Raw genomic sequence first — 10,731 nt, 5'->3', positions numbered from 1 at the left:
AAATTGCATCTAGACTGAGAGGACAATACACAAAACATTGTTTTTTGCCATATTTTTTCCAGTGTGTGCTGATTTTAACTATAAGCAACCCTTGCAAGGACTCCAGAACTACCTCTAACATTATAAGATAAACTGGTTCTAGTTAAGGTCATAAGGTTTCTAAGCAAGGATGCTCTTCTGACTGTACTATCACATGAAATCCTATGTAAAAATCCTCAGCATTGTGATACCTGAGGAGCAAACCTGGTGTAAGTCTTTGGGTATTATGAAGTATTGTCAGTTATGAAGTGATCTTTTAGCATTTTACTCTAAGTAATATTATAGTTTATGTTAATTAATTCTCACATTTTAAATCTTTTTGATTTTGTCTATACTGTCCATTATTTCTATTGATTGCTCCTTCAAAAGCATTTCCAGCAGATTTTGTTTTCTGTGAGTCAATTTGAATTCTTAATTTTAAAATTTGATTTAGTTTTATTAACGGCAACTCACTATGAATCCTTGAATACTATAACATCTGAAAATTGAACTCTTATATTTACTGAGAAGTTCTACTGTAGAGAATCAGATGTGAGTGTGCTACTATTACTGTCCTTGATGGAGTCTGCCTGAAAACAGGATATTCTGTCAAGGTATAGATAGGTAATAGCGGACATGCTTGAAAAGGAGGTGTCTGCTGTCCTTGGGAGGGCCTGCTCGCAAATGAGAGGCTCCTTCAAGGTTTAGATAAGGTCACAGTGCACATGCTTGAAAATGAGGTGTCTACTGTCCTTGGGAGGACTTGACTGCAAATGGGATGTTCGGCCAAGTGGGCTAAGAGGGCACTGAGAAAAAATTTTTATCAAAGAGCAGAACTCAGCATGCTCCAGGCCAAAAGCAGATTAGCCATGAGAAGCTGATCACTTCTCATTAAAAAGTAAAACTTCTGTAGGCTATGTTTAATTAGCTGAAAGACCTGATTTATTGCTGTTGGAAGGCTGCCTTCTTTGTTCACAATACTATAAAAAGATTGCTATGTACAATAAAGGACTTTTTTTCTTCTGCCACTTTGCTTGCTCTGCTTCTTAATTCTTTCTCATGCTGACCTGCGAGTGAATTACTGCAACACTCTACACTGAATATGATATGTTGAAAATGTATTTCACACACAAGCACTCAGTTTCTATTCATTATATCTATGGGACACTTTTACTATATCAAGCCTGAGAAAATAAAAGATGTCACTAAGAAAATATTTTCTTACTAAGCTGTCTCTTCAGAGCCCTCTTAATCTCCTGGTTCCTGAGACTGTAGATGAGGGGATTCAGCATGGGGATCACCACCATGTAGAACACGGACACCACTTTGTTCTGGTCAGTGGAATAGTTGGACCTGGGCATCACATAAATGAAGGTAATGGTCCCATAGTAAAGAGTGACTGCAGTGAGGTGGGAGGTGCAGGTGGAGAAGGCCTTGTGGCGCCCCTCTGTAGAGCTCATCCTCAGGATGGTGATGAGGATGTAGATGTAGGAGATGGCAATGACAAACACAGTGACCACAATGATGGAGCCAGCAGAAAATGTGGAAACAATTGCAGAGATTCCAACATCAGAACAGGAGAGCTCAACTAATGGAGCAAAATCACAGAAAAAATGGTTGACTCGATTTGGTCCACAGAAGAGCAAAGAAAAGAAAGAAATGACAAAGGAGGAAGCATTGAGGAAACCCCCTGTATAAGCCACTACAAATAGCTGGAGACAGACTTGTGTGGACATTTTGGTGGAGTAAAGCAGTGGGTTGCAGATTGCCACAAAGCGATCATAGGCCATGGCAGCCAGAAGGAAGCACTCCACTGTCCCAAAGAACACTGCTGAACCAAGCTGGGTGGCACACCCAAGGTAGGAGATGGCGTTCCTCTCCACCAGGAAGTTTACAAGCATATTGGGTGTGACAGAAGACGAATAGCCTATGTCAGCAGAAGCTAAATGGCTCAGAAAAAAGTACATGGGGTGATGGAGCTGAGAAGAGACTCTGATGAGAATGATTGTGCTGAGATTGCCACAGATGGTCACCAGGTAGATGCACAGGATGATCATGAAGAGGAAGACTCGAAGGACTGGATCCTCAGTTAAGCCCAATAGAATGAACTCTGTCACTGCAGTGTGGTTCCCAGTGACCAGGGAATCCATGGGACAGTGGCTGCTGAAAAATGAACCTGTAAGGAAAACATGACACGAAAGTATCTATAAACATGATGGTTTCATTTTCATTAATGTATATGGGAAGTAAATAAAGATGATCAAGGGCCACTACTTATTTATGTGCAATGGTGACTTAATCAGTGATTTTAAGTTAGTGTTAGTAGAAACACCAGAAAAATTCTTTCATATAATGTCTTTTCTTCTTCCTATATTATATGGTTTCAAAAAAATCATACTATAAGGCAGATGAAAATAACAAAAATGAATGCTAAATATATTAGGAAAAAAGAACATTCATTTTTTTCTTTCTTTTCATAGATTTTTCCAAGGATGCAAGGATGACTTCAATAATAGCTAAACTTTATTACTTTATTACTTTTCTGGCATATAAGAAATATGTGTGTGTGTGTGTATGTGTATTGATTATTATATTTTAAGTATATTATAAATTTGCTGGGTAATTTGTATGTATTTAAAGTTAAAAATATTGCTGCATTAAGTGTTTTAGAATATCAATATAATTTCTGTGGAAAAAAGACTGATAAATTTATTTTATAAATCAAATGACTTCCTACTGCTTTCTAATGATTTCTAATTTGGATTTGGTAGTATGAAATAATATTATTGTCAACATAATATACAGTTAAATAAAACATAGAATAAAAAGAAGAATCACAAAACTTCTGACCAGGTTAACCTCCTCTCCAAGTTTACTGAGCATATACACCAAGCTTTTTCTAAGATTACCTCCTAAACTAACAGTCAGATGCAAAAACACAAGAAGATATTCTGGAAAGATTTTTTTTCTCCTTACATTTTAAAATATTCATTCTAAATACTAAGGAATTCCCAAAGCATCTCAACATTGGTAGAGTGCCAACTTTGCATAGTGTTGAAAGACCATAAATTTCTGTCTTATGGGTAGAGAACAAGGATTTCTGATAACTTGGGCTGTGACTATTTCTTCCTTCCCCTGAAACTAATGGTGAAAACAGAGAAAATCAGCCAATATTGCCCACTAGCTCATTGCTTGATTACACCTGTTCTCTTTCCATACTACCCTTTCTGAGCACAGATAAGTTTAGAGAAAAAAGTTTTCCCAAATTGTGTTTGAAGTGCAATACATCAGAATCATAAACAAAAGTCAAAATCTTACATCAGATTAATAAACAAAAGTCAAAATCTTACCTCTTGAAATGAGAACTGATTCATATTTCAGTAGTAGACCAAAAACATTGTGGTTATATAGCTCTTTTCATATTGTTCTCAGCTGGGGATAAATCTCTGAAGACACTAGAGATTCATATGTGAATTCAAAGGCATCACAGAGTATCATTATTTTCTGTAGTAGATATTGAGAAGTTCAATTCAAACATGAAAACAACCAATCCTTCAAGATTCTGTCAATTCTCAAGTGGTCAATTTGTTCTTTTGTTTTTATCTACCTACATAGTTCTGTAACCTTTGTTTAATAATTTCTAAAGAGCATAATATGACAAATTATCTTATACATAAATATTAGTTCCAAGTGAACTCTGATATTTCTGATTAAGAAATACTCAGTGGGCTGGGGATGTGGCTCAAGCGGTAGCGCGCTCGCTTGGCATGCGTGCGGCCCGGGTTCGATCCTCAGCACCACATACCAACAAAGATGTTGTGTCCGCCGAGAACTGAAAAATAAATATTAAAAAAAAAAAAAAAAAAAAGAAATACTCAGTGCTGTACTTCAGATACAAAATGCTAACCTTAGCTATTGATCATTCAATACGTGTTCATTGACAAATATTGTGTATTTATATCTGTAACATTTGCCATTAAGTACCTTGGGAAAACCAGAGGTGAAACTGCAAGTAAAGTTGAATTTTAAGTAATAAGTATTTTAAGTCATGTACATTAATTGCAGAGCAAAAGTAGGAAAATAACTGTCTTGAGAGTTGTATAAAGAAGTACACATTTTAAAAAGATGTTTGGATGACTTCCAGATAAGAAAGATTCTCAAAACATTGCTTCTTGAGTAGTTCCTTGTGGTGTAGCTAGTTCATGGTGGAATGCAGGAATCTTCAACCTGAAGACTTAGTCTTACATAACCATATGTTCTTACTAATTCTAATGTGAGAATCTCCTATCTCAACCTCTGCAACCTCTCATTTGAGGAGCGATTTTACCACCACTAATATGATAATAAATAATATTCACATGTAGCTCACTTTATGCAATCACTATGCTGAACATTTTATATATATATTTAATTCTCCAACAGTTTTATCAAGTAGGAACTACTATTATCCTTATTTTTTCTGGTAGTACTGGGGAATAAACCCACATGCACTCTACTACAGAGTTGTATCCCTAGCCCTCTTTTATATTTTTGTTTTTAGATTGTGTTTCACTAAGATCCTGAGACTGGCCTCAAACTTTCAATCCTTCTGCCTCAGCCTTATGAGTTACTTGGATTAAAGGCATGCATCATGTGAACAGCTTATTATCCTCATTTTTCAAATGAGAGAATGGAGACTGAAGAATCCAAACAACCTATTCTACAAGATTCTACCTCACCTTGTTAGATTTCTTCTCCTGGTACCATCCAGCAAAGTGTCTACTTCCAAGCTCCACTCTTTCTCTGAAGCTTACAACCTTCTGGGAGACCTATACAGTCCCTATGCAAGACTTTCTAGATGTGGAAGCAGCTAATATCCTGAGCACAACCCCAAATAATGTAAGTGGAATGCAGTGCAGACACATAACCTGAGCTTTCAGATGGACAATTCTGGAAGTCCATCTCTGAGTTTCCACCTTGTTACAGTTGAATCAAGTTACAGTTGTTTCAGTTATGTTGTTGATTAAACAACTAGGAAGATGGACATCAGGGGACAATGAGTCTCTCACTTGTAAGAATGAATAAAGAGAATTTAAAATGGTGAATACTTTGATATAAAAATCTCTTGTACACACTTTAATTTCTTTAAGGTACATAAAAGTCTGCATATTATTTGCATGTATATTATTTGCATGTATAATGTTATATGATATTGTATAATATTTATGTATTTATGTAGACACATGCAAGAGATACAATAACCTAATCAAATAGAATGAGATATACCATATACCAGGAATGGAAAACCCAATGTCATTAAGATGCCAATCCTCAAAAAAATTAATGTGGAAATTCAATGCAATGTGAATCATGTTTTATAAGGACTTTTTTTGTAAATTAAAAAGATTATTTGTGTAGATGTGCAAACCAATCAGAATAGTGAGAGCTGTTTAAGGAACGAAGAACAAGTTTTGGGAATTTGCACTGCATGCCTTCAGATATTACAGTAGACAAAAAGCCAGATAAATAATTTAAAAGTTGATGTATAAAATGACTAAGGACCTAAAAGTATATATATGAAATGAACTAAGAAATAAAATACAGGAAATGGAAGATCATTTCAATAAATAGATAGTTATTGTTATCAAGAATCAAACAGATATCATTGAAATAAAATAATTTACCAAATTAAAATTTAATGAAAAGTATCACTAATAGTTTAGATGATGCAGAAGACAGATTTTTTCAGATATCAAAGACAAGATGTAAAATCTTTAAAAACTTGGCACTAGAAATGATAATAGACCATGACCAAGATATTCAGGAATAATGGAACAATATGAAGAGACTAGATCTAAGGATCATTGGCATCAGGAATAAAGTGAGGTACAAACTAAAAACATGTATAAACCTTTTCAGTGAAATAATAATAGAAAAATTTTCAAACCTGGAAAGTGAGATGGATATTCAAATATATGAGGTATTCAGAACTCCAAATAGATGAAATCATGAAAAATCCTCTTAAAGGCACATTATAATTATAATATCTAATAAACAAAACAAGAATTGACTTTTAAAAACTGACAGACAAAAACAGAAGGTCAGATTTAGATGTAAATGAATATGAATCACCACTGATTTTTCAGCCCAGATTTTAAAAGCTAGGAAGGGTTTGGAATAATATATACCAAATTTTGAAAGAGTATGATTGCCAACCAAGATTGCTTTATTCAACAAAAATATCTTTCAGAATGGAAGGTGAAATAAAAGCCTTCCATGATAAGCAGAAACTAAAAGAAATTTATGAGTACTGAACAGACACTACAACAAATGCTTAAAGAAATATTTCATGCAGAGGAAATGCAAACCAAACTTCAAAGAGAGCAAATGAGGGAATCCCACCAGAAGAGTAGCTTAGTGAAGGAAACCCAAGTGTAAATAAAACATTACAAATAAATCAAAATGACAGGAAATAATAATCATCTCTCTATGATGACACAGTAATGGTCTCAATTCTACAATTAAAAGATGTAGATGGCTGAGTGGGTTAAAAAAAACAGGACCCAACCTTTTAAAAATTTTTTTTATTAGTTGCTCAAAACATTACAATGATCTTGACATATCATACAAGGACCCAACCTTTTGTTGTTTATTAGAGACTCCCTTTATAAGCAAAGACACACAGGCTGAATATGAAAGGTTGGGAAAAAATATATACCATGAAAATGGAGTAGCTAGTCTCATATTTAACATAGCAGATTTCAAGATAAAATTGATCAGAAGAAACAAGGAAAATCACTTCATACTGGTAAAGGAATCTCTCCAACAAGAAAATACAATGACTGTAGGTATTTATGCCTAAATGTTAGTGCACCTATTTACATAAAACACTACTAGACATAAAGTCCCAGATAGAATCTAGTACATTCCATTTGGAATGGAAATCATTAATAATAATAATGATGATGATGATGATGATGATGATAATAATAATAATAATAATATTTGCTGGCAAGAATGTGCAGGAAAAGCACACTTTTGGTGAAACTGCAAGTTAGTATATCGACTATGGAAAGCACTATGGAGATTCTTCAAAAGACCAGGGATGAAACCACTATGTATGACCCAGCTTATTCTATACCTTGGTATTTATCCAAAAGAACTAACATCAGCATACTGTAAGGATACCTGCATATCAATGTTTATAGTAGCATAATTCACAATCACAAAGTTATGGAACCAACCTACATGTCCCTCAATAGAGAAAGACAAAGAAAATGTCATTTTTCTCACCCATAAATAAGATGAAATTATGTCATTTGCTGGTAAATGGACAAATCTGGAGGACATCATGCTGAGTAAATTAAGCAAGATGAGTAAAGTCAAGGGTGGAATGTTTTCCTTTAGTATACAGAACCTAGAAAGAAATAAGGATTTTTTTAATGGTGGGGGAGATCCTATTAAAATAGAAGACAGATAAGAGGAGTGAAGGAAGAGGAATGAGGGAGAGAGATAATGGATGGAAAATGGAAGGAACAGCAGAATTAAATTAACCAAACTGTCATAAGCATGTATGAACACATCACAGTGAATTCCACTTTTATGTATAACTATAATGCTCCAATTAAAAAATAAATTCATAAAGAAGACTTACTACAAATCGAAAGTGATCGACACAGTATGATACTGGTGACATGAAAACATACAGATCACAGGAACATAAAAGACAGTCCTAAAATAGATCCACCTATATATTAGGATATATATCTGGATAAATATTAATGGCGGTTCAGTGGAGAAAGAGACGATTCAATGGCCATAGATTTTACAGCATATATTACTTGAACAATTTCATATCCACATGGAAAAAATGAACAACATCACTTAAATCATACCAAACACAAAAATTAATTGAAAATGTTTCATAGACACAAAGATGAAAGATAAAACTATAAGGTTTCTAGAGCTAAATACAAGAAAAAAATCTTCATAATTTTAGAGCTTGCAAGAATTTTTCAGATAAAGAAAATAAAATGATATATTAGAGTTTATTCAAATATTAACAGTTTGCCCTTAGTACATAAAAACAGAAAACTAAAAGGAAAAAATTGTTTATAATAACCATATATAACAATGAGCTTACACATAGAAGGTATAAGAAACACTTAGAACTGAAGAATAAGACAACAAACATTCTAATTTTTTTAAATGGGAGAAATGTTGGAACAGGAACTTTATAAGGAGATGTACATATGACCAATAGCACACGAGAAGACACTTGATATTATAAGTTATCAGATAAGTATAAATTGATGTGACAAAGAGATATCTATATAACTGTTACGATAATTAAAATTAAAGAACAATACCAAATGTGACATTTTGAGCAACCGGGAGTCTCAGCATTGCCCGTGGGAATATAAAACTATACAGCGGCTTTAGAAAGCTACTTTGCAATTTTTAAAAAATATAAACATATACAACCTGAAGACCCAGCATGTCTTTTCCTTTGTATTTACCTATGATAAGGTAAGACATATCATGCACACACTATCTGAAAGTTCATAGTACCAGATTTATTAACAGAGGACTCCAACTGAATAACCTCAAGCCAGTAACAAGTAAATGACAGAAGCACGATATACCCATTTAAAGGGACTCTACTAAGCAATAAAAAGAATCAAATTAATGATGACATGAATGAATCTCAAAATCAGTATGCTAGTAAAAGAAATCAAACACAACAAGGCATGTCATACGTGATGATTTTGAGTTCTAAGACTCAAAGTTATAAAACTTTGTAGGAAAAGCAAATCAATCTATATTATCTAGAAGTAAAAACTACAGGTACCTGGAACCAGGGCAGAGGGAAGCAAAAAATGCACGTAGACATGAGGAATATTCAGAGGGTAATGGAAATGTTTTAAAAGTTATTGAAATGGATAACAAAGAGGTTTACTATAAGGAAAAAATCTTTCTAGAACAACTTCATCAATTATATTGAATTATTTTTGCATCTAAGAAAAAAAAGAGCTTTTAAAAATCAAACAAGTTCACTAATATGGCATTACGTAAAAACGTGGATGTGTAACCGATGTGATTCTGCAATCTATATTTGGGGTAAAAATGGGAGTTCATTACCCACTTGAGTCAAATGTATGAAATATGATATGTCAAGAGCTTCGTAATGTTTTGAACAACTAATAAAAAAATCAAACAAGTTATTGATACCCACAACAGGCTGACATGTATTTTCTATCTACTTTCTCCTTTTGACCCCTTTTCTAAACTCATATTTTCTGTTCTGTGATAGCAGCTGGTAAAAATGATTTAAAAGTTTTGAAGCTATTTGCTGCTATTGTGCTTAAAAGGTAATTGAATTATTCTTTCCTGCTTTAACTTTTTTTTTACGTATTAGTTAATTATAAACTCAAGTTTCTCTTTGTCTGCTCTGAAGATGCTTGAAGATGAATTCCACAAAGGCAAACATCTGTCTGTCTGACACTTACATTTCTGACAGACTAGAACAGTGCCTGGAATGTAATTTCAAAATGAATAAATGAGGGAATGGATGAAATAACTTATTCTCTAGGTTACTACTTCCAGAAATATAGTTAAAAGTTTTATTTTAAAACGTAACTGGCATATATTTTTTTCATAAATGATGGGATAGGATGAAGATAAAGCAAACAGAGAGATTACTGATTCAGGATAGCCACAGAGCTGCAGCATCAACATATACCCCATCTATCTTTGGCACAAATTGTATCACAGACCATATAAAATCAGTGTGAACTCAGACTTCATGAACCATCCTCCAAATAGAGGCATAAGAAAAATATACAAATACCTAGTAATGAGGACCAATTAACAAGGAGCAGAAATTCTAGTACCACAAGGAACAAGTACAATACAACCCATAGATAGAAATTCAAACCTTATGACTATATGACTGCCATTGATGGTTGAGTATTATAGTTCTTTCCTCAGAGAGAAGGAGTTGGATTCAGCAATCAGAATCAATACTTGTACTTCATTTTATTTTTAAAATTTGAGTCTGCATAATAAAGGACATAAAGTTATTGTGTTGATTGGCACTCCATCTTCTGACAAGTTCTCCACAAGGAGAGGAAAATGATCTAGTGAAAGAGCAATCTCAGGGGATTCCAGTAAAGATGAGAGAGAAGCATGACAAGGCATCAGGAGACTCTAGATGAAGATACACAACTGAAGTGCACCTTCAGTCCCAGCCCACAGGGAACAGTGGAGCATGAAAGGTACCTCAGAATGGTTCAACCTTGCAGCAATAGGGTATTTTGTTACTGATGGTTTTAAATCACTGTATTATTCAACAGGTGGCTATGTGCCATCCTGGGTGTAATGACATTCACTCCCAGATTTTCCAGTCAGTGGTGCTCCTTTTAATCAAGAGCAATTTTCAAAAAAAAAAAAAAAAAACAAAACAAAAGAGCATTGCTGTTGATGCAAGGAATTGGATGTTAAGAAGCTTGAGGATATGTTCCCTGTCCTCATAAGATAGGTCCAAAAAGTCAAAAAACAGGTCAACTTAGCTACCCACTGGAGTCCATTCCAAATGACCCTCCTAATACACTTTCTTCTTAATAGCTGTGCTTTCTGTGTTTATTATTATACATTATGCAAGTAAGGGATTCTTGGAGAAGATGGCATTTGTGCTGGTCAAGACTTGGAATGAGTTAACAGCAAAACAGCTGT

At 34.1% G+C, this 10,731-nt stretch overlaps 1 protein-coding gene across 1 annotated transcript; it reads right to left on the bottom strand.

Moving 5' to 3' along the window:
- Window positions 1–1,223: 1,223 nt before the first annotated feature.
- On the bottom strand, window positions 1,224–2,168 carry LOC144376790 (olfactory receptor 5P76-like). The gene has a single exon (XM_078045067.1). The coding sequence runs from the start codon at window positions 2,166–2,168 to the stop codon at window positions 1,224–1,226; it is 945 nt and encodes a 314-aa protein (XP_077901193.1).
- Window positions 2,169–10,731: the final 8,563 nt, after the last annotated feature.

This window comes from Ictidomys tridecemlineatus, chromosome 4 (genome assembly GCF_052094955.1).
Source record: "Ictidomys tridecemlineatus isolate mIctTri1 chromosome 4, mIctTri1.hap1, whole genome shotgun sequence".
NCBI classification, from domain to species: Eukaryota; Metazoa; Chordata; class Mammalia; order Rodentia; family Sciuridae; genus Ictidomys; species Ictidomys tridecemlineatus.
The sequence above is the reverse complement of the archived record's forward strand: the minus strand, read 5'-3'. Positions and strand labels throughout refer to the sequence as shown.

Coding starts and splice junctions, on each gene's coding strand:
- LOC144376790 (XM_078045067.1), bottom strand. CDS start 2,168: ATGGATTCCCTGGTCACTGGGAACCACACTGCAGTGACAGAGTTCATT.